This window comes from Prinia subflava, chromosome 10 (assembly GCF_021018805.1).
Source record: "Prinia subflava isolate CZ2003 ecotype Zambia chromosome 10, Cam_Psub_1.2, whole genome shotgun sequence".
NCBI lineage: Eukaryota > Metazoa > Chordata > Aves > Passeriformes > Cisticolidae > Prinia > Prinia subflava.
Window position 1 is genome coordinate 28,179,192 of NC_086256.1, and position 23,424 is coordinate 28,202,615.

Here is a 23,424-nt window from a genome sequence, read left to right on the forward strand (position 1 = left end):
GCCATTAGTCACGGGCGTGAGGCCTCGTGCCTGGGGAGAGGCTGCTGAGCTCTCTGTCAGGCTGAGAAATGGTCAGGGCAGGCGGGAGCCCGGGGGCTTGGGGGGGCGAGGGCCTTGGGCTTTCTCCCTTTCCCATAGCCCTGGCATCATCCTGGCTTTGCTCTGAGCAGCGGGTGGGGTCAGGCGTTCCCTGGCATCAGTTGTTCCACAATTCCCCTGTGATGCTGGGATGTGGCACCTGCAAAATGAGGGGGGAAGGATTCTCCCCCCAAAAAACCCCACGCCAAGGCCACCCTCCGGCTGTGCCCAGCTGTGTTGTTTTTCTCCTCTTGGCAGAGATGTGTTGAGATCTGTGTCCCCTGCCTCAGAGGCTGCCTCTTGTGGATTTAATTCCAATTTTGGGTTTTCCAGGCAGTTGTTTAAGCGAAGCAGCACAGGCACCCAAACACCCGCTGCCTGCAGTTTGCCATCCACAGGCAGCCGTGCTTCCCAGCCTGGCCCAGGGTTATTGTTCTATTTCTTCAGTGCCAAAACACTCGATTTCCTCTCACTTAATGGGCAGGGAGTGGGGGATCCCATTACAAACCCCCAGCTCCTGGTGTGCAATCTGCCTGCATTGGCGAGGTGCTGGGGATGTCTGAGCCTGATCTCTGTGGGAAAGGCAGCTGGAAGCCCAGAGCTGTCAGGGGAAAGGGGCTGAACTTCACCTGCTCCCGTGGTTCTCCAAGGACTGCTGCCTATAAACAAGCACAAACCAGCTGGAAAGGTGCCCCAAAGCACAGAGGTGTGGGCAGCACTGAGCCTTGCCCCTGACAGCACATCCCTGGACAGAGCTCATTAAGCTGTGGCTGATATTTTTGGGAAGTTTTCTGGTGCAGCCAAGAGCATTTGCATTCCCCTTGCCTCTTTTGTCCAAGCTGCGGGCAGAAGGTGCTGAGGCTTCCCAAGCAGGGCTGGGAATTCATACCCGGTTTAAAATTAATTAAAGCAGGTCCATCAAGGAAAAGAGCACCTCTTGTGCGTGTTGCCATGTCCTGGATGAGCCCCATGGTGGGTCAGGGTGGTACTTCATGTTGGTTTTGAGATGAGCTTTAATTGAAACCTCGTGCGCTGACTGTGCCTGAGAAAATGAAGCTGTAACTAACGGGAGATGGTGGCTAATTACTGTGATTAACTGAGCAACACTTTGGGCTACTCTTCCTGCTCTGCCTCTCATCCTGGGGAGCGGCTGCAGCAGCCAGGGAAGGATCACACCCTGCAAATCCAGGGGATTGGGAGGTGGGGCACAGCCCCCCAGCAGCGGCGTTGTCTGTCTGGCCATCTCTGAGCCTCTTCTCTCCCTAAAAATAGGAGTTTTTCTCTCTGGAAGCAGCTGGTGAGGGGAGTATTGTTGCTGTGGGCATGGCTGGAGCTGGGACCCTTCTTGTGGTGCGATACAGGGTGAGAAACTCCATCTTAAAATCCTCCAAGTGTGAGCTGAGGCATATGGGACATGTTGGGAATCAGGGGCCAGCCCTTGAGTTTTCCCCACCCCGTTATCCTCTGCGGGATTTTTCCCTGTGGTGGGCTCCCTCCTTCGGTTCTACCCCACCCAAAGACGGCTTTGGGTGTTTGATTGTGGCTTACTAAGCAACCCAAAAAAAGCCCTGTTTACAAACCTGCCCCCAGTGCGGAGCCAGTCTGGTTCCGTGGGCTGCGCTCGCTGGCTCCGCGCTAAATGTGTCACTTGCACCGAGCGATATTTTTAGAGCTGAGGTTTGCAGAATGCACAGGCTGGGCAGGTTTCTCCAGGGTGCCAGATTCCTGGGAGGAGGAGGAGGAGGAGGAGGAGGAGGAGGAGGAGGAGGAAGAGGAGACCGGGTTGATCTCTTGCTCTGTGCCGCTGCGTGGTGGCTGCTGCTTCACCAGCGTGCTCTGGTGAGACGGTGCTCACGAGGCTTTTCCACATCCACGTGGGGTTTGTGGATCCTTTATGTGCCTCTCTGCTTTTCCTTCCTTTTGGTCCTCCTTGCTCTGTGTTCAGAGGTGTTCCTGCCTCCCTATTCCATCTTTGTAGGCCGCTCTAGGTTGCTGCTCTCTCTGCCAGAGCAGCCCTGCCTGCCCTTCCAGCCCTTTTCCTTGCCTGGGAGCAGCTGGACTGTGTCCAAGGCCGGTTGGGATGGACAGGCAGCAGGGATGGGTGGGATGTCAGCTGTTCTGGAGCTGGATGGGCACAGTAACCCTGTGGGAAGCTGGTCCTGGCAGGAGAGCTTTGCTCTATCCATGTTCACCTTCACACCTGTCTGTGGAGCTGCCCCCTCTCCTTCCATCCTGCTTCTGCTCCGGGCTGGAAAGCCACCAGTGCTGCAGCCTGTACATCAGCCTGCTGTCCTGTAAACCTTCTCCTGCTCCGCTCTCCTGCTGAGCTCTGGGAGAGGCTGCCGCCCCTTCCAGCCCAACTTGTCCCGGAGCTGTCACCCCCGGAGCTGTCCCAGGGCCATCCCCTCTGCAGATCCTGGGGCATCAGAAGTGCTGCTGGGTCTCAGAGCATTTTGCAGTGTCACAGGGGGTGAGGAATGCCCTTAAATACCTTTTTGTGGGTTGGGGTGATGCTGAGCAAGGAGGGGAGGAAATCAGCTCCTCAGGGTGCAGCGAGGTGATCCAGGGAATCCACGGGCTCCCCGTGTGCTGGACCAGGCTGCAGTCTGGTGGCCACGGACAGGGATGTCCCCCTGGCCTTGGAAGCAGCAGTGTGGCTGAAACTGAAATGCTTCTGTGGGGTGAAACTGGTTTGCAGCAGGCAAAATCATGAGAACCAGTAAAAAGGGTGAGAAGAAGGTAGAAGCTTTGAAAGCATCCAAATTTGATGGTGTATGCAACAGGAAGGGCAATAGGAAGCTGAAGGTTTGGAGGCTTTAGGTTTGAAAAAACATCTTTTAAATCTGGTGCTGTTTTTCGTGTAGTGCATGTGATATAAAAAGCAAAACTGAAATGAAGTGTGTCTGCTGTGTTGGAGCAGTTTCCACCAGATAAAATGACTTTTTTTTCTTCCTTCTCCCCCCTTCTTGGCCCTTTTTGCTCCCAGCACACCTCTCCTGCCCTGTGCCCGGCTACCACCCCTCACCCTGGGCAGGCAGCACCTGTGTCTGCTATTAAAGATCTTGCAGGCAGAATTTCTCACTCTGCTGCAGGATTTTACCCTTCTCCCACTGAGTTATGGTCCAGGCTCCTGAGCTGGACCTTTGGGGGGGCGTTTCCCTTCTCCCAGCACGGCGTGGCCAGGGATGCTGCGGTGTGCCCTGCCTGCTTCCTGTGCCAGTCCTGCTTCCAGCCGCCTGCCAAAACTCCCTGGGTGCTGCCACGCCTCCCTCACTCACTTGTGGCTGTCGTGACTTTGTTTTAGTCACTTTGTCTGTGTTGCTCATGCAGGGAGCAGTTAGTGTTGCTCAGGGGGTTTATTAGCCTTGAAGCCGTCACCTGTTTCCTACTTGTTATTCCAGGTATTTAATTTGCTTCTTGAGAGCTGGAGCTTGTTTTCCCTATGATTCCCTCTGAAGGGAGGTGGTTTTTCAGCTTCTGTCTCGGAGAGAAGGTGATGGAGAGAGCTTGGGTGTGCCTGGGGCTGTGGCTGAGCCTCAGAGCTGGGCTCTGACCTGGCTCTATCCCTTGCTGCGGTTTTTGGGTGACTGGAGCTCGCCCAGAGCAAAAGCTGTAACTTGAATTAATGTTTTAATTATGCTGCTCTGTTCCCCAAGGGCTGTTCTCTTTGTTTTGAATTCGTTAAGCTCTTGCGTGCGATCTTGTGTTTTCCCTGCTCCCCTCGTCCCCAGGATGAGCTAGGTGAGGTAATGAAAAGAAAAGCTGAAGCTGCTCTGATGGCTCAAATATGTATTTTACTAATAAAGGCTTTGCTGTGAATGAAGTGCTCAGCAGCAGGAGCAGAGTCAAAGCGAGGATTTAAATGCTTGAAAGAAATCAGGTTGGGTAGACTGGAGAGGGAGCAACTGATGGTGTTTTCATCTCTCTCTGCTATTCATCAGCTCCCTTAATAATTCAGGTGGGGTTTTTTCCTATATTAAACAGACCAGACTTGGCAAATGAGTGGAATGTGGCTCCTGGAGCTACAGGATAAGTACTGAGCCTTGACAAGTTCTCCTTTCTGGGTGATATTGGATTCCTGCTGTTAGGAAACACAAGTACCCTACACCAGGGATTGATCACCCTGTCTTGCAGCACATTATTATTATTATTATTATTATTATTATTATTATTATTACTACTACTATAGGGAAATGTCTCCCTCTGCCCAGGTGAGGCTGCTCTGCTGTGATGGGCTAACCCACACGGGCATGTTGGGGTGGGAATAACCTCCCCATCCCCTGCCTCGGCTTCAGGGGCTCCTCTGAAGCTGGGCTGGGTGGATGTGGCCACAGAAAGAGGTGCTGTGCTGCCTGTGTGCTTCTGGTGCCTTGGTGCACGTCCTGCACCCGTCAAATCACCGGGGCTGCTGCCGGTGGCTCTGGCTGTGCATCTCTGTGAGGAGAAGACAAATCACCTCCCTCAGGCCATGCGTGGTTCCCAGCACAATATATGAAATCTGTCTTGGAGTGCTTAATGTGTTTCCAAAGGGCCGGAGGGTGTGGGTGACTTGAAAAGGTCTCCTTGTGTGTTGGTTGCATTAAATGTCTTTGTTTGGGTTTTTAATCCCTGTTCTCCCCTTGTTTCGGGGTGGATCTGTAGTTTTGTGGATTCAAAGGTTGAATGGTGCAGGCTCTGGGCTGCTCCTGCTGTTTCCTTCAGCCAAGGAATGTAAACACTTCACTGGGATATAGAAATGTGTGAGACTTTTAGTTCTCATCTAAAAAAATAGCTGAAAAACACTAGCCTTGTATTAACTCTTAGCTTCTTGTATTAACTTTTCCAGGTGTCTGTCTGCTTTTTGAAACTGGGGACAAGGATGGAGGGCTGGGAGGGACTTCTGGTCCAGCCCTATTTTGGATGTGGAACATTTTACTCTGGTGGCCTCTCAGTGATGCTGGGTGGAATTGAGGATGCTCTGTTTCATCTTCTGAACGCCAGATAACTGCATTTCTCATCTCTTCTCCAAACTCATGTTTTTCCACATCATGCTTCTTTTCTGGGCTTCTTTTAGTACATCAGCAGCTTGCTTGGTGTGTGTTTTCCTGAAGCCTCACTGGCTGGGGCTGCTTTGGGAGTTGTCAGGCACTGCTGCTCCTCTAGTTCTGAGCCAGGATTGCATCTCCGTGGCTGTGCCTTGGGTTGGGCCAGCCTCTCCCCTGGAGTGAGCAGAATTTTGCCTGATTTCCTGCCTGCAGACCCCAGGGTTTTCCTAAACAACCAAAGCATCACTGGGCTTGCAGGGTCACACCGTGGTGGGTTGGGATGGCACTGTATTTTCAGCTCCCTAGTGGGACCTGGGGGCTGAGTTTGGGTCCTGCTGGGGGTGAAGGGCTCACTGCCCGAGGCTTTCCTGGATGGAAAAGTTATGGCTGGGTCTGAGCTGACCCTGGGGATGCTGAGGAGCTCCGTGCAGGTTTGGCTGGGGGGTCGAGCCTCTTGTTCCCTGCTGTGCACTGTGAGAGCAGGCACTTGGCACAGGAGGTGTCCGAGCTCTCTGCATCACCCTCCTGGGATGCAGCGGTCCCTGAATCCCTGAATCCTGCTGGGGGAAGCCCAGGGTGAGATCAGGCTGGTTCTGTTGGCTTTAGGGTAAACTCTCATCCCTGCCACTCTTCCTGAAGTCCCTTTAGGTGACAGCCTGGTGGCTGCACTCTCCTTGCTCTCCCAAGGCAGTGTGGGGCCAGTCTGTGTTTCCATGCCCTGCTTTGGCCCTGGGGTGAAAGGGCAGGTTTGACTTGTTAAATAATGAGCTGCTGCAGCGGATGCTGAATTCGATGGCAGCAGTGACAGACCGTGGCCACTGCTGTCCTTTTGTCCACGATATGTTGTTGTGGAGATGGGTTTTCCCCCTCCTCTTCCTTTTGACTTAATTTGCCATTTGCAGCACAGGGGAATTTCTGGGACGCTGCTTCTACTACAGGTTTTTTTGTGGGTTTTTCTTTTTTTTTCCTTTTTTGTTCTTTGCTACAGTAGCTTTAGAAATTTATCACTGCTCTGATTTAGGGATTTTTTTTTTCTATTATTATTTTTTCCCTCCTGGCATATGGAAATAGCAGGCTTGGGAAAAATGCAATCCGTTAGCCATTTCAAGCAGGCTCTGCGCACACGGGGCTCCACGTCTCGCAGCAGGCTGAGATTTTTAGAAACACTCAGCACTGGCCTCGTGCTACAGCTCCTGTGGGATGTGGGAAGCACCCAAGCCTCTTTAGGGATGCATTTCTTGGTGTGTGGCACCCTCAGCCAAGGCTTGTTTGAGGGGTTAGGCTGCGTGGCGGGGTCTGTGCTGCGGGGCTTTGCCTTCCAGGTGGGGTGGGAAAGCCTGGGGGCGACGGGATCTTGACCCAGAGGTGGTGGCTCAGCTCCTGGCAGTTTGCTGGGGCACTGTGGGACACCCTGGGCTTTTGGAAGTGAGGTGAATACCTGGGCTTGCTCTTGGATCCCCACCAGGCTGTTGGCTGGAGATCCAAGGTGGCTGGAAAGAGCCTTAAACCACTGTGGATTATTTTTGCTTCCAAAAATCTCTCCAGAAGGGTGCCTTGGGTGCCAGGGTTTTGTTGAGTCTTGTGCCTCCGGCACTGCAGGGATGCTGACAGCTCGGGAAGCTCTTTGCAGGTGGCTCGACACCTCCCTTGGGCACTCACTGGTGCTAAAAAAGCTTTCCTGCTGAGCTTCTGGAGCTGGGTTTTCTCTGCAAAACAAACCTGGGCGTGGTAGCAACGAGCCAAGATGCAGCCTGGGCGTGCAGGGCTGGGGATCCATCCCCAGGGGCTGCGGGAGGTGGGCAAAACATAGGGATCTGCTCAGCTCTCTAGTGGCTGGCTCGTGTGTAGGGGTAGCTTTAGCCTGAAGGTGTCAGTGCTCTGGCTCAAGGGTGTTTTTGGAGGAGATGTGGAAGATTTATGTCTTTGTGTCCAACTGGTGCTTCCTCAATGAATTCTGGAAAGGTTTGGGTTGGAAGGGTTGTTAAAGATCATCTTGGGGACACCTTCCATGGAACCAGGATGCTCAAGGTGGCTTTGAACACTTCCAGGGATGGGGCATTCACAAGCAGGGGAGGAGAGAAAAGCAAAGTTCTGGACACAAAGCCTGCTTGGCATGTTGGAGTTGTTCACTCACAGGAAAAAGGAGCAGGACAGACTATTTGCCTTCACCTGTTGTACTGGACCCACGGCTGCCCCACCCTGGAAATGTTCAAGGCCAGGCTGGACGGGGCTTAGAGCAACCTGGTGTCCCTGCCCATGGCACAGGGGCTGGAACAAGATCATCTTTAAGGTCCCTCCCAGCCCAAACCATTTATTGAGTGTGACCATTCAGTGGGCCCCAGTGCAGTGACGAGCTGATGCCACTTGCAGCAGGGGTGACGACCTGAGCACTGCCTGTGGAGGGTGACAGAGCCCCTGAGCAGCTCGTGGGGATGAGGAGGCCGTGACCCTGGTCCTGGCAGAGCCACAGCTTTAGGGGAAGCCTTGGTTTTTCTGGAGACGCCTGGGCCTGGCTGCGGGGCTGACGCTGTGCCCGGTGCTCTCCGAGATGGGGGATCCCATCTGGGTGCTCACAGGCTTTGAGCACCCCCTGCTTTCAGCTTGGGACTGTGACAAATTTTTATTATTAGGGACTGTCCAGCCCATCTCAGGCAGAGAGAAGGGTGTAAAATCCAGGAACACACGAGTGTAGTATTCATTCCCAAATGGTTGTTGTGTGACGGAGTTTTGATGCCACCAGGCAGATCCACAGCCCCTGGAGGAAGACTGGAGCCCTCACAAGCAGTTCAGTTGGCAGCTGACACACAAACAAGGTTGAAAGCAAGAAAATGACCTGGTTTAAACCTGAAATGTTGGATGGCAGTCATGTACCAGTGCCAGTCTGGGAAGGGTGGATGTGTCAGCGTGGTCCCTTCGGATGGATTTTGGTTGCTGCCTCTTTGAGCTGTGCAGGTGGGGGCTGGGGGCTGTGGAGGATGATTTGCCTGGTTCTCCCCAGCTCAAACGTTGCTGCTGGCAGACGGTGGATGGCTGGCATGGGGAGAATCAGTGGTGTGAAGCTATTTAGGAAGGAGTGAGTGGGCAAGAGGAGAGAGAGAGGGGGAGTGATGCTGCCAGAAATAGCCCTGCCCGCTTCCGAGGTGCCCAGGGGCTGGAAGCCAAAGGGCTCTGCTGGTGTCCAGCGTGGGGGTGGCAGTGAGCACAGGGCCCTGCTGGACAACTGGGCAGTGCCAGCTGGCTGTGCCACGCTGGGGGACAGCCCCCCTGGCCTGTGCAGCCGGGGTAACACACACCGGGGTGACACATGCCACCAGTCTCGCACCCCAGGCCTCATCCCGGAGATGCCTGAAAATCCCAGATGGCAGTTCCCTGGAGTGAAAAGAGCTCTGTGTGTGTGTGTGTGTGTGTGTGTGTGTGGAGCAGCCTCGTCTGGAGGAGCCTCTCCTTGCCAGAGCTGGGGAGGGATGGACAGGGGGCCACCAGCGAGCGCTGGTGTTTGCCAGGATGGTGAAGTCCAAGCTCCCAGGGCAGGTGCTGCTGCAAAAGGGCCAATTCCGTGGTGGGTTTAGGAGCTGATGGAGCTGTGGGGCGTCAATTCAGCAGGGGGATGGAGCTGATGAGTGGAGCAGTCAGTTTGGGTCAGAGCAAAGCTCCTTCCAGCTCTGTGCCTGGACTGGCTGCCCAGCCAGGGCTGTGGAGAGTGTTGGGCTGGACTGATGCACGTCTTATAGAAAGAGTGGTGTAAGAAATGTGGGATGTGCATTGCTCTTTGCCTGCTGGATTTCCCCAGGCTCCAGCTGCCAGCAGCTTGGAGGGCTGGGGCCAGGCTGTTATTCCTGGCTGTGCCTGCCCTCGTCTGCTCCACGAATTAGTCTCATCCTTAATTTGAGCTCATTTGCACCACGCTTAAGTGTCCCACAAAGCAGCTCCCTGGCAGGAAGGTTGCTGGGGCACAAATTATTCCGAGAAATGTGCTTCAGAGGGATGGAACAGCAGAGATGAGATAATGCCACAGAGAGGAGAAGGAGGGAAGGCAGTCACGGCTCGGCGCCAGCAATTGTAGCAAGGGGATAAAAGGAGGGAAAGCGGCGTTGGATGAACTCTTGTTGAAAGAAGAAATGTTTAGAAGAGGAGAGGGAGCCCAAGGATGAGGCAGTGGCTCTGGTCCAAAGGGAGGTGCTGGAATTGCTGGCTGTAAGGAAGCAGGGCAGGTGGTGGGCGATGGGCAGCGCCATGGCTGCGGTTTGGAGCGGGAATTGCCCTCGGAGCGGGGGGCAGAGCTGTGTTCCTGGAGGGAGGAGAGGCTGCTGAGGTCCAGCTGGGTGTGTCTGAAAGAGCAGGGCCTCCAGATGCCGTGCTCCACACCTGTCCTCTTGCCCTGATGGTTTCCTGAAGCACAGAACCTTCACTTGCCACCCAGCAAAGCATCTGGGCTCATGGCCAGGCTGCCTTGGACCATGGCCCTCTGCAGGGTCCAGCTTTTGGCAGCCAAGAGGAAGCAGCCAGGCTTTCCTGAGGGATTTGGTGATGTCCCCTGAGCAGGAGAGGGGCCCCTGGGACTTCCTGAGAGTGTGTGCATTGAGTCAGGTTATTAGTCCTGGTGGAAGAAGCAGGATTGCTGAAATGTTCTTTTTAGCTCCACAATAACATTTATTTGTTTTGTTCCCATCTCCCAAAGTGTGGGAGAAACTGGGCTCAGAGAATGAGCTCGGGGGGTGTGTAGCAGCTTGGAGTGGCTGAGGATGGCAGGAACAGGGAAGGATGTGGAATGGGAGGAAGGGGAAGGGCTGGTCCAGGCTATTGGCCCTGAGAAGCAGAGTGTCCTGGGACATGCTTTCCCAGCGAGTACGGAAGCTGGTTGCTTGCTGAAGGGTCCTCAGAGCCTGATTTCTGCATGTGTGGTGCTGCCAGGGCAAGAAATTGTTTTTTATTGTCCTTTTGTCCCAACCTGCTGAAGCCAGGATGAGGCAAACCCATTTGGTTCTCTGTGGTGTGTGAGGTGAACAGGGGCTGGTTATAGAAGGCCTCGGTGAAGGAGCAAAAGGAACACCTACTTTTCTTCCTTTGAGGTGGAATCAGGAAGGTTTTGCTCTGTTTACCAGGGATTTAGGGCTCTGCTCTGTCCTAATGCTTGTGGCTGTAGCTGCTGCTGAGCACCCTGCAGTGGAGGGTGCATTGCACGTGCTCTCCATGGAATTCTGGAATGGTTTGGGTTGGAAAGGACCTTAAAGATCATGTCAGTCCAGCCTCCCCTGCCATGGGGGGACACCTTCCATGAGACCAGGTTGCTCAAAGTGCCTTTGAACACTTCCAGGGATGGGGCATTCACAGCTTCCCTGGGCAGCCCGTGTCTCACCACCCTCACCGGGAGGAATTTCTTCCCCCCAGCATGGCAGGCCAGACTTATCCTTTATCCCCTTCCCTTCTTCCCTGTGCAGTTTGTGCGAGGATTGTTTTCATTTTTGCACAAACAATGAGACCTTTTCAGCGACTCTTTGTGCATAATGGGAGCAGAAGTCACAGAACAATGAAGCCTGCTGTCGCTCACCTCCGTAGCATCCCTTTGTTTTCCCCTCTCAGGGGTGCTGTGACTCCTTTTGCTGGCAATCTGCTGTTTCCAGGGTGGAATAATTACCTGTGCAGGTCTATTAAGCACTGACACACGTTGTTGTTCGTGAGTCACCTCAGCCAAGGCATCATTGGAGACGAGAGTTCCTTTTCCCTGCCTTGGCCAGGTTAAACACTGATTCCGTGGCCACGGGATGCCGTCCCCTGGGGGTGCTGCAGCCCAGGGTGTCCCTCCTGCCCTGCTGTCCCATTCCCATGGGAATTCTGTAGGTGGATCTCATTCCTCAGCTCCTGGCTGAGGCAGGTGTTTCTGGAGAAGCCAGAAGCTGGAGCAGGAAGCCAGGACTGGGATGAGTGCTGGCGATGCCCGGGATGCAGCGGGCGATGCCCGGGCCAGGGACAGCCCTCTGGGGAGCCCAGGGTCACCTCCCCTCTGAGAACTGCCTGGGGGTGCCAGGGCTGCTCAGCCTGGAGAGGGGAAGGCTGTGGGGAGACCTCAGAGCCCCTTCTTGTGCTAAAAGAGGCTGCAAGAGAGCTGGGGAGGGACTTTTAAGAAGAGCACAGAGTGACAGGAGAAGTGGGAACAGCTTCGCATTGGCAGAGGGCAGGGTTAGATGGGATATTTGGGAAAAATTATTCTTCCCATGGCAGGATAGTTTGAACTAGGTGGGCTTTAAGGTCCCTTCCAAGCCAAATCATTCTGGGATCCTGGGACCACGTGGGTTCAGCCTTGTCATGGGCAAACAAACTTTTCCCAGGGCGGTGCACAGGAGAACTGAATGCTTCACGCATGGCTCCCTGTTTTTCCTTCTCTGTCTACATCAAATCCTCTTCATCTCTGTGGTTTCAAGCTGACCTGGTGTCCCTCAGCAGCAGCAGTGCCCTGTTCTCAGCTCCTTCCTGCAGGCTGCCTTCTGCCAGCAGTGCTTCCCAGAGGCTGCTCCATTTATTTTTAAAATAAAAAACAAATTCTTCCTCTGTTGCACAGCAACTCCTAACACACCCTGGCTCCTGCTCCTCTCCATACCTTGGCAATTCTTCAGCTGCTTTGGGGCTCAGGGAGATGGGGACTGATGTGTCACGTGGGTTCTCTTGTCCCCTTTGAAGTGTGCCAGCTCAGGCTGCATTACCAGGCTTGGCAGCACTGCTTCCCATATTGCCATGCCTTGGGTGCGATGTGCAGAGTCAGGGCTGCTGCTGTGCACTAAAAAGAAATGTAGATTTATGTTGTCTGTGGAGTTCTGTCCATGGCCACCTGCGTGCACTGGCTCTTGGATCACCAAATATCCAGGGAATGTGGGCTGGGCCGTGGAGGTGCCACTCTCCCTGTGCCCGTGGCTGGGCAAGGGGGCAGCTTGATGCCCGTGAGCCTGGGGCTGTTCCCATCCCTGTGCTTTACCTGGGCTGTGTGCCCTGCCCTGGGGCACGACAGGAGCCCAGGACGGGGGCTCTGCCTTTCCTAGGAGCTCTCCCCATGGTGGGAGCAGAGGGAGAAGGGCAGCGTGGTTCCACAGGGGTGACAGCCCGTGCTCTTGTGCAGGAGCAGAGCTAATTCCTGGAGGGTGGCCTGGAAATTGTCTTAAGGAGTCGTGGCTGTGCCCTTCTTTGGAAAGCAAACTCCTAAGGGCGCGCTCTGGTGTGCTCAGCGCTGCTGGGCTCTGGACACTGCTGGCGCACGGATCCCTCTGGCTTCCCCATCCTGGATTATTCCTGCTGCCAAGCCTGGTCCCTGCTGTTTGCAGAGCAGTCCCTCTGCCCTGCTGGGTGGAAGAGCTCGTGTGTGGAAGGGGAGCACTGAGCTGTGCCAGGCATCGTCTCTCTCCCCACTCCTGCCCACGGCGGATGGCACACGCCCCCTCAGGTCTGTCTGTCCACCTCTGCTCTGCTCTCCTGCAGGTTTGGGATGCTGGTGTGGAGCTGCAATTGGGGGTGGCAGGTGGTAGGGGTGGTGGGTGTGTAATGAGACCTGCCTGCCCTGCAGGTTGAGATCAGGCTGTCTCCAAGGCAGTGCTGGAGGAAGTTTGGGTGTTAGGATGGGTGTTGCCAATCTCTCTGCCTGGCTCTGCCCCTGTGCCAGGCCAGACAGCCCTGTCTGTCACTGCCACCCCAGCAGGGATGTGCCTGCCCATGCTCTGAAGGCATCCTCAGGCTGGGGTTTGCTGCCTGCAGCAGTCCTGGGGACAGGGTCCTGCTCCCCGGCAGCCTCTGTCTGTCCTGGCTCTCTGTGCTGGGAAAGTGCTGAGTTCTTTGATGTACATTTATATAAATAGTTGGTGGTGTTGTTTAACGGTTGCTCTGAAAGGAGAGATGAGGTAATTTCATGTTTTGGTGCTCCTAAAGCTGATCCCCCTGGCAGTGGTGCTCTGGAGGAGGGCTCCTGTGCTCGGGGCTGTGCTACCCGAGGTGAGCCCTCATCTCCCTGGGGGCTCTCTGCCCTTGGACATGCCTGGGATGGGCCCTGAGCAGCCGTGTAGGTCCCTCTGGGCTCAGCTCAGCTTTTCCTGCAAAGCAGGAGCGGTTCTGGCCCCTGAGGAGGGGACTGTGCTGCTGGAGCATCCTCCAGCAGTGAGAGCCCTGGTGTGGCAGAACAAAAGCTGCTTCCCAGACAAAAGGTTGTCTGTGTCTGCTGCTGAAGCTTCTCCCGGCCTGAAGCAGCTCCTGGGTGTTCTGAGCTCTGCTCTTTCCTCCGTCTGATCTTTGCAGGTGTTCCAGGGTCTTGTGTTGTTTTGGTACCACAATGGCCCAAAAACTAGTGTGTAATATATGAGTGGGTGGTGAGAAAATGGTGTTTTTTGAGCCATGCAGCCTTTCTGTGATTCCACCTTGTCCTTCTGCCTTCAACACACTGGCACATGGGATGCTGCCTTTCGTGACTCTTCCATTTTGGTACACTGGACCTGACCCTTTCATCCACACCTTTTGCTGTGTGTAGGACTAAATCTGTGCAAGGAGCCTTTGCCTGTAAACGTCTTTTTTCTTTTTCTTTTTCTTTTTCTTTTTCTTTTTCTTTTTCTTTTTCTTTTTCTTTTTCTTTTTCTTTTTCTTTTTCTTTTTCTTTTTCTTTTTCTTTTTCTTTTTCTTTTTCTTTTTCTTTTTCTTTTTCTTTTTCTTTTTCTTTTTCTTTTTCTTTTTCTTTTTCTTTTCCTTATCTTTTTCTTTTTTCTTTTTCTCCCTTCCCTTCCCTTCCCTTCCCTTCCCTTCCCTTCCCTTCCCTTCCCTTCCCTTCCCTTCCCTTCCCTTCCCTTCCCTTCCCTTCCCTTCCCTTCCCTTCCCTTCCCTTCCCTTCCCTTCCCTTCCCTTCCCTTCCCTTCCCTTCCCTTCCCTTCCCTTCCCTTCCCTTCCCTTCCCTTCCCTTCCCTTCCCTTCCCTTCCCTTCCCTTCCCTTCCCTTCCCTTCCCTTCCCTTCCCTTCCCTTCCCTTCCCTTCCCTTCCCTTCCCTTCCCTTCCCTTCCCTTCCCTTCCCTTCCCTTCCCTTCCCTTCCCTTCCCTTCCCTTCCCTTCCCTTCCCTTCCCTTCCCCCTTGTATGAGTCCCTCTGTTACTGGTGTACCAAGCTCCCAAGCCTGGAATACAGCCCATTCCCATTCCACCTCTCCCATTTTGGTACATCTGACCTGACCCTTTCTCATCCACACCTTTTGCTGTGTGTGGGACAAAACCTGTTCAAGGAGCCTTTGCCTGTAAACGTTCCTTTCTCCTTCCCTCCTTTCCTCCCTTCCTACCCCTGTGTTTGAGTCCCAGTGATGCTGGGAGCAGCTCTTCCCAGCAGAGCCACTGCAAATCCACCAGTGCTGGGGGCTGTGGGAGGGGGTTTAACCCCATAAGCTTTCACCCAGTATCAGATGCCTCCCCTAAAAATAGCCCACTCCCACAGGCACTGCACAGCCCCAGATGGGCCAGAGCAGCCCTGGGCTGGCCCGGGCAGGGCTCAGCCACCACAGCATCCCTGCCCCTGCCCGTGCCAGGGGAAGTGCACGTGGCAGGGGAGGAAAGGCCACGAGCGTGAATCAGCCTCTCTCAGCCCATCTGTCTCTGTTTGGAGGGCCCCACGCTGGAGCTCCGCGAGCGCTCCGAGGTTCGGCGCTCTGCTTCTCCGCGCTGCGGGAGCTCCCCTTCCCCTCGGAGCAGGGGCTGCTAATTAATTAGCAGCTCAGGGCAAGCGTGGGGAGAGGCTCTTGATTGTCCTGGAAACCCAGTGGCCCCCTGACGTGGGGAGAGGCGGTGGCAGGGGCTGGGTTTGGAGCATCCCTGTGCCCAGGGAGGGGTGGAACCAGGCCAGGATAGTCCAGCATGTGAGCTCCCAGGGAGGCCAGCCAAGCTGGGGAGGAGATGTCTCCTATGGGCTGGGGGAGTGGAGAGTCCTTGTCTGACTTGGGGTGTCCCCAAGGTGCTCTGGAGCAACGTCCTAGATGGTCTCATATAGATTTGTACTACGTGTATATATAGATAACACCATATACATTTTTCACATATATATGTATATTTAACAGCTTCTTGCTCTGATGCTGCTGACAAAATCATCCTCCAAATCCCAGGGAAGGCTGCTGGGGTGCTGAACCACATTTGGAGGGCTCCTTTCCACTTTTCCCTTTTCCTTTTGCCCCCCCTTTCCCCCCCCCTTTCCCCCTCCCTTTCTCCCCCCCCCTTTTCCCTATTCCCCCCCCCCTTTCCCCCCTTTTTTTCCCCCCCTTTCCCCTTTTTCCCTTCCCCTGTTTTCTCCTTCCCTGCAGGCTCCCTGGGGAAGATCAGCCCTGGAGTGGCCCAGCATTGAACCTTTCCCTTTAATTCAGGGGTTTTGGTAAAAGTTGTTCAGATAATGGCAGCAGAGCGCTCACCCAACGCCTTCAGTGCAGTTATTATGGTAATCCATAATTCCTTGGCCAAAGGCTCCATTGCTGCCACTGGGACACAAACACACGGGCAGAAAACCCCTAAAAGGAGTTTCCTCTCGGGAGGGCAGCGCTGCTGCTGGAACCTGCTCCTCCCTGCAGCTCTTGTTAGCTGATCAGCTGCCAGAGGGGGGAAAATGAAGTGTGGTGTGAGATCCCGGGGTCTCCTGCCTGCTGGGGCTGCGCTCCTGGGCTGTGGCACCTAGCTGGCGTTGAGATAACGGGGTTGGGTCTCTCGAGGATGCTGTGGAGAGGATCTGTGTGTATTTCTTCTTCCATCTCTGGTGCTTGAAAAGCCTTTTCTCAGTGTTTGTGTGGTGGGAGTGCTGCCTTTGTGTCCTATTTCAGCCCAGACTGATGTACAGGCCAAGGGGCCAGGGCTGCTCGATGTTCTGACCCTGCTTGGCTGTGGGGATTCCGTGAGGAAAGGAAAGGGAAAGGAAAGGGGAAAGGAAAAAAGGAAAGGAAAGGGGAAAGGAAAGGGAAAAGGGAAAATGAGAAGGTGAAAGGAGAAGGGAAAGGGGAAAGGAGAAGGGAAAGGGGAAAGGAGAAGGGAAAGGGGAAAGGAGAAGGGAAAGGGGAAAGGAGAAGGGAAAGGGGAAAGGAGAAGGGAAAGGGGAAAGGAGAAGGGAAAGGGGAAAGGAGAAGGGAAAGGGGAAAGGAGAAGGGAAAGGGGAAAGGAGAAGGGAAAGGGGAAAGGAGAAGGGAAAGGGGAAAGGAGAAGGGAAAGGGGAAAGGAGAAGGGAAAGGGAAAGGAGAAGGGAAAGGGGAAAGGAAAGGGGAAAGGAGAAGGGAAAGGGGAAAGGGGAAAGGAGGGGAAAAAGGGAAAGGAGGGGGGGGGAAGGGAAGGGAAGGGAAGGGAAGGGAAGGGAAGGGAAGGAAGGGAAAGGTGCAGTCTCTCTGAGATCCCTACTAGAGGGTGTGGCCCATGTGCTCAGCTGTGCCCTGGGCTGAGCAGGGAGCACCACACTGCTCCCAGCCACTGTGCAGGTGAAAGCACAAGTGGTAATGTTTTTGTAGCTGAATATCCCCTCTCTAATTCAGTTTGGCTGTTCTCAGTGCCCTGTGGCCATGGTTTTATCCAGATGATTTCTCCACAGCAGGAGCAAACAGTGATTTTCCTCATTTTTTATTGCTTTTAGAATGAAGTTTGGGAGGTGAGAGCTTCTGGAGGCTTCATTCTAATGTATTGAAAGCCTGCTTTGTGTCACGGTGCAGCAGTTCCTTGGGCCTCCTGTATCACATACAGAGCAGAGTCCCACTGCTGAGCAGTGGCACCCCTGTTCCTGTGGCAGGGATGGCAGGGCTGGTGTCCCGTGTCCCTGCTGCATCCCAGTCACACTGCCAGAGATACAGACAGTGAGCATCAGCAGGGAGGAAACCACGTGTGGGACCACAGGGGGTCAATACAGGTGGAGGTGCTGTTTTCCTTTGCTGTTTTTAACCCCTAATTGTCGTTAGTGGAGGTGTGAAGTCATCTCCTGCCCTGTTATTAACAGGGAGCTGTGTGGCAACCTGGGTTTATTCCCAGGAGAGGGCAGGTGTGCAGCTGGAAGGGCTCAGAGGCACTGAAACCTGAAGGGAGCCTACAAGAAAAATGGAGAGGAGCTATTTCTGAGGGCCTGCAGTGACAGGACAAAGGGGACTGGCTTCACACTGACAGAGCAGGGTTAAGTTAGTTATTAAGGAAATATTCCCTGTGAGGGTGGTGAGGGCCTGGCACAGGGTGCCCAGGGAAGCTGTGGCTGCCCCACCTCTGGCAGTGTCCAAGGCTGGGCTGAACAGGGCTTGGAACAGCCTGGGACAGTGGAAAATGACCCTGCCCTTGTCAGAGGAGTTGGAACGAGATGAATTTAAAGGTTTTTTTCCAACCCAGGCCATTTTGTGACATACACACACACAGGTTCTGTGTCATTAAGAGGGTCCAGGCTCGAGGCAGGGCTGCTGGCTGGCTCCTGCCTCTGGCCATGCCTCTTCCCAGCACAGCCCAAGCTGTGGGCTCCCCCCAACAGGCACTCAAACAGCAGAAGCTGAATTACGTGAGCCAATGTGGTGTTTTCCCCATTAATCCCGATTTTGGGTGAAAACGAAGTGTTTGTTTTCAGTGTGGGAGGAGGGGTCCAAGGGCCAGAAGAGGGGCAGGGGCCCTGGTGGCAGATGCTCTGTACCTGGCATGTGGCATCCCTCGAGCACCCTCGTCAGCGTGAAACCTCCTCAGCTTCCCTTAACAAAATGTTCTGGCATCCTCCCTTTTCTCCTTGTCACTTCTCCAGAGGGAACGTGGCTTGTTCTGCTGGCAGCACGAGCCCTGTTTGCTTGGGCGGAGGCAGAGTTAATTATTTCTATTTATTTCCTCAAACTTTCTCAGAGTTCTGTTTGGGGGCTTTGTCTGAGCTTTTCCACTTGCCCCCAAAGCCTAGGAGTCACCTGGAGTGGGGGATGCACTGGGAGGCATTGATGGCTGTGTGGATGCTGGACCTGCCCTTGGGATTTATCCTCATTTGCTCTTGGCTAATTGTCCTCAGGCACGGCTGAAACCTGCAGTGTTCACGCCTGGTGTGCATGAAATCATTCTGTCCTTGCCAAGGAAATGGTTAGCAAAGGAACAGGGCTAATGGCTGTTTAAAAAAAAACAACATAAAAAACCAAAACAAACAGAAGCTAGACAAAATCTAACCAAACAAAAAACCAAAAAGCTCACAAACCACAGGAAAAAGAAAACCAAAACAAAAAATAGCCCCCAAACCCCAAGAAAACCTGGAGTTAAACTTTAGGACGGGAGGGTTGAAAATGAGCAGAGCAATATGCAAAGGAAAAGCAGAAGCTGGCGAAAATTAGATATGATGAAGGTGTCCAGAACTCACTTGAAGAAGTAATTAATGCTCCTAAAAAAAGTCGCATGGGTAAGCAAAGTAGTGGAGTGAGGGATCCGTTTATAGCTCTCAGTGGGAGCAGCCAAACTCGTCTTATCAATGTGCTAATTAATTTGCTGAGGCTCTTGCTGGCAGTTGCCTTTTTCTTTCCGGAGAGCTTGCCAAGGGCTGAGTATCCCTTAGGCTGGACTGGTTTAAATTTGAGGGTGGCTTTGGGTGCCTTCTGTTCACAGGGCAGCCCCACGGGCCTGAAGGAAAGGGGATGTTCCCCAGGGATGTTCTCCTTCCTTTTCCCTCCTGAGGAATGTCAGGTTTGTTTTCACTAGGATGGAGGCCATGCTCCGTGCTGTCCCCTCAGTCACTGTTAATTATTTTCCCCCTGTATTTAATTGATTTTTGCTTCTGCTGTGGTGTTCCCTGCCTTTATCCCAACCTCCCTTCCCACCTCCCTGTTTGCTCTGGAGGTGTCTCCAAACGATGCCCTGGGAAGGGGTTAAGATGATGACGTGCTCAGTTTGCTGCATGACTGAGGGATCCAAATCCTCCTTTTCCTTGCTGGGTTGCTTTTTCCTGCATTAGGAATGGAGTTAGAAAGGGAGTAATGGCCTTGGCTGCCTTCTGCTTTCTCTCTTCCCCTTTTCCACCTTCATTGTGGGCAAACACTGGAAGGGGAATTTCTGGGACTGCCAAAGCAAAGCCTTTCCTGCATCAATAACGTGCTGAACAGAGTTTTTTCAACATGAAAATAAAACATCTCACCGTGGCAAAGCTTTGGGTATAGTATTGGGCATCAGCATCCCCTGCCTGTAGGGCATTCCCTTCTTTGGTTGGCCACAGAGCTCTGCTCGGTGTGGGGTTCCTGGCACTGTTCCCGTGCCTTTGGCTCCCATGTGCAGCTCCCGACTCAAAGCCACGCTGGCATTTCCCCATCCAGCCTCCTAAAGTGCTGCCCCTCTCCAGGGCTGTCTGTCTGTCCCTTGAGTGTGGGGCTGGAGGAGGATCTGGGTGTTCCAGCCAGGGGTGAGAGAAAAACCAACCCCATGGAGGGAGCCCGGGGTGGTTTGATCCAGGTGTCCCAAATGTCTTTTCCCATCTCACCAAGCTGTGCTCCTCCAGGGAGGGCTGGCTATGGGGTCAGCCTGGGGAACACCACAGCAGAAGCAAAAATAACTTAAATATAGGGGGGGAAAATGAACTAAGGGGACAGCACGGAGCACGGCCTCCATCCTAGTCAAAACAAGCCTGACGAGGGGAAGGGATGGAGAACATCCCTGGGGAACATCCCCTTTCCTTCAGGCCCGTGGGGGCTGCTCTGTAAGCAGAAGGCACCCACCCACTACAGAGCTGCGGGTTCAAGAGGTTCAGGGATGCCCAAACTGGGAAGGACGAGGGAGGCAGGAGGTGCTGCCCCTTGCCCTGACCTTGGTGCCTGTCCTGGTGTGAGAGGGTCCAGCCCAACCAACCGAGGAGAAACGGGACTCCTGGCTGATGTGGGAGGAAGGGAGGGAAGCGTGGGGCAAGCAGAGCAACCCCCTGAGCCTGCCTCTGTCTGGTCCCCCTGCAGAGTGATGCGCCACGGCGGCAGCAGCCATGCTGGGCTTCGGGACGTGCTCCGTGGGGAGGGCGGCTGAGCTGGACGCCGCCTCGTCCCGCTGCATCCTGGCCCTGCCCGAGGAGGAGACGTGGCGCCAGCACCGCCTGGGCCTCATGCAGAACACCCACTCCTGCAACCTGCTGGAGCCCCAGAGCCTGGCCCAGGCCCTGGTGTCCCGCGCCGCCTCCTTCGACGCCCTCTACGCCCCGCGGGCGGCGGGCAGCGCGCTGGAGCTGGGGCTGGGCCCGCTGGTGCCCGTGAGCCCCGAGGTGATGAAGCGCCGGCGCGGAGGCCTCATCGAGCAGAGGGACATCATCAAGGCACACGAGGCACACAAGATGCAGAGCACGCCCCAGGCGCGGAGGAAGGAGTGGGAGTAAGTACCGGAGAGCCCCCAGCCCAGGTGGGCAGCCCAGGGGGGAGCGGGAGCCTTCCCTGCCTTGTGTGGGGCTGCTGGGGGGGTCCTGTTGGCCTTGTGATAAATAAAGAGCTTGTCTCAGCCAATATATTGAGCAACAATCAGTTAATTAATTCATTAGTTCAACTGATAAAGTGTGAGCAAAGCAGCGCTGGGTGCAGTGGAGTGGGGTCTCCCCTCCAGCTGCACACTGACTGCCAATTCTTGCTGGTATTTATTGAGCGTGCTCATAAGCATTTCTCAGCAGGGTTTTTTTTTTTTTTTTTTTGTGGTTTCCTCCTGGTTTCTATTTGTGAAGTTGGATTTTTATACCTTAGGGTTGAAAATAAGTCCTATTTCTGTACTCTGCTGTGATCAGTTCTTATTTGTGACGTCGAGTTTCCATACCCCAGGGCTGTAAATCAGTGGTGGTCATGTCCATCTTCCCTTCTCAGAATCATACATCTGCATTGGTGAAGTCCAGCTTCCTTTTCCAGGCTCGTAAATCAGTGATGATGATGTCCAGCTTCTCTTTCCAGGATTGTAGCTTGGGATAAACTTACTTCCCTCTTTTGTTTAGGTGATTACAAATCCTTCTATGTTTTCTAACCTCTTATTACAAAGCAGCTTAAAGCTTATAATGATTTTATTTTCAAAAGCAAATAATAATAATAATAGTAATAATAGTAATAGTAGTAATAATAATAATACTTTCGCATTCTTTTATCCTACTTGTTAAAGGCCAGTAAAACTCATATTAACTAAAACCCTAAAACTTATATTTTGTGAAAATTTAAAGCTTACATTATTCACTTATAAGCAAGCAAAAATATTTGTTCAGAAGCCTCCTTCCATGTCTCTCCTGGTTGTTTATTAAAGCTCATATGGCTGCCTTCCCCACATTTCACAATTACAGATTCACAGGCCACCTTTGTGTCCCTGACAGGAAACTCAGCCCCACATGTCCCAGCTCCCTGGGAGCAGCCACCTCTGCCCCATCTGCTGGCGCTGCTGGTGGGGCTGCGTGTCCCCACACCGTGGGGTGGTGGGGGAAAGTGGCGTGGAGAGCTGTAAGAGGTGTCCTGGAATGAGTGGTCAGAGAGAGATGAGGGACTCCAGGCAGCTCTGTTCCAAAATGTTCCAAAATGCTGGTTATTGCAGAGATTAACACACAGCAGCCCTGGGTCGTGGGTGATACAGAGCCCAGCCTAAAAGCTGCCAGCTACAGCTTACAGGTGTGCCTGAGAGACTCCTGAATTCCTGTTACAATACATTATATCTTTTTCTGTACTGAATATGCTAATTTACAACATCCAACCAGTATAAGGCACAAATCCTATAGAATCTACATACAGCCTGTTACCACATTGTGTTACATTTTAAACCCTAAAAGCTACTCTCTAGACCCCTTTTTTTTCTTCCTTGCCATGCTGGCAGGGTCTCCCTGACCTTTGGACCCTTCAGTATTCCTTTATTTGCTAAGGGTATTGTTCAATTAACAGGGATCTTCCCTTCAGCTCACCCAACCATTGTCTTTGCAGTTGTTTAGTCACTGACTGGCTTGGCATCCTATACATCAAAACTAGCTCTCATTTCTATTTCACTTACAGGTTTCATATTCCCAGATTCTTTGCCAAGCAATCGCATTTGTCAGATTTCCCTGTTTCCTCTTCCCCAACAGAGAGGGAAGTTGCAAGCTCTCTGTTTTGGAGGTCCTCAAGGCAGTTTCCCGTGGCTGTGTCTGGGTTTTGCTGTGGCTGTGAGGGGATTATCTGTAGATTGGGTGGTTGGGGACATTTTCTGTGGGACTTGGCTGTGCTGAACTAACTTGATCTTAGAGGTCTTTTCCAACCCCAGTGATTCCCATGATTTGTATTTAGTTCAAAAAACTTCCAAGTCTTCCCAAATCAGAGCAAGCTGGGACATCAACCAACTGGAGAAAACAGAAGTGTGTGACAGAGCTAGAACCCACCTTTTTTTTTTTTTTTTTTTTTTTTTTTTTTTTTTTTTTTTTTTTTTTTTTGTTATTTTCCTTTTATTAACATATTCTCATCATTTGCCTGGGTGCTGTGAGAAAAGCCCAGCTCCAAGCCCTGGATCAGCCTCTCTCACCCCATGCTCCCTCTGTGACAAGGCTGCAGCCACATGCTCCAGCCCCACGTTTCAATGACAGGGGTCCCCTCCCTGTGTGTGCTCAGCCAGCAGCAGGATTGCCTGGGATCAGCTGTTCCAGCACATCCTCTCGCTGGTCTGGAGCAGCTCCCTGCCTCCAGAAGTTGGATTATTTGGGGAATAATGTTTAATAAAACACCCGAAGAGATGGGAGCCCTTGTATTAATTAGTGCAGCACGTTGCTGTGGCAAGATCTAGGCCGGCGCTCGTGTGAAGCTGGTGGGGTTTCTTTGGGGTGGTTTCCATGATAAAACCACTTGTGATAATGCTGAGGCTGCTCCTGCTTTTTTTTTGGAGAGCAGCCCATGGCTGAGGGCCCTCCTCTCAGCCCTTTGCTCCCCCCTTTGTGCTGGGAACCTCCTGGCCAGCAGCTTTGCAGAGAAATGAATTGCCATGTGGGCTGGGCAGGCGCTCGGTGCCTGCTTCCCTTCTGCAGCCCCTGGGGGTGCCAGATGAATAAATGATGGCAGGGCAGGAAGCACAGGGGTGGCCTCGTTAATTGTCTCATTAACAGCCCGCCTCTCCACAGCTCTGCTTGGTGGCAGGGCCGTGGTGGGGCTGGAGCCCTTGGTGCTCTGTGGTGGGCTGAGCCCCTTTGGCTGCCCTCGGTGCTCCGTGCAGCAGAGGCTGGAACACACAGCCTGCTTCTGCTGTCTGTAAGGCAGTGGAAGTGCCAGGCAGCAGAGCTGCCATCCCCAGGTGGTTCCATGGGATGTCTCCCCAGCATGGAAGGGTCCTGTCTTTGCCTTTCCCAGCTCCTGGGTTTGTCATTTCATCCCTCTTTGTGACGGTTTTCTGGGCAGCCTCTGATGCTGGGGAGGACAGCGGGC

At 53.5% G+C, this 23,424-nt stretch overlaps 1 protein-coding gene across 1 annotated transcript in view; it reads left to right on the forward strand.

The window, feature by feature from the left end:
• CACNA1E (calcium voltage-gated channel subunit alpha1 E) overlaps window positions 1–23,424 on the forward strand; it is a 130,907-nt gene that overhangs the window by 2,917 nt on the left and 104,566 nt on the right. The window contains exon 2 of the mRNA XM_063406612.1: window positions 19,996–20,401. Coding sequence (XP_063262682.1) covers window positions 20,022–20,401 — 380 coding nt within the window. The 5' untranslated portion in view covers window positions 19,996–20,021. The remainder of the gene's footprint in view (window positions 1–19,995; window positions 20,402–23,424) is intronic.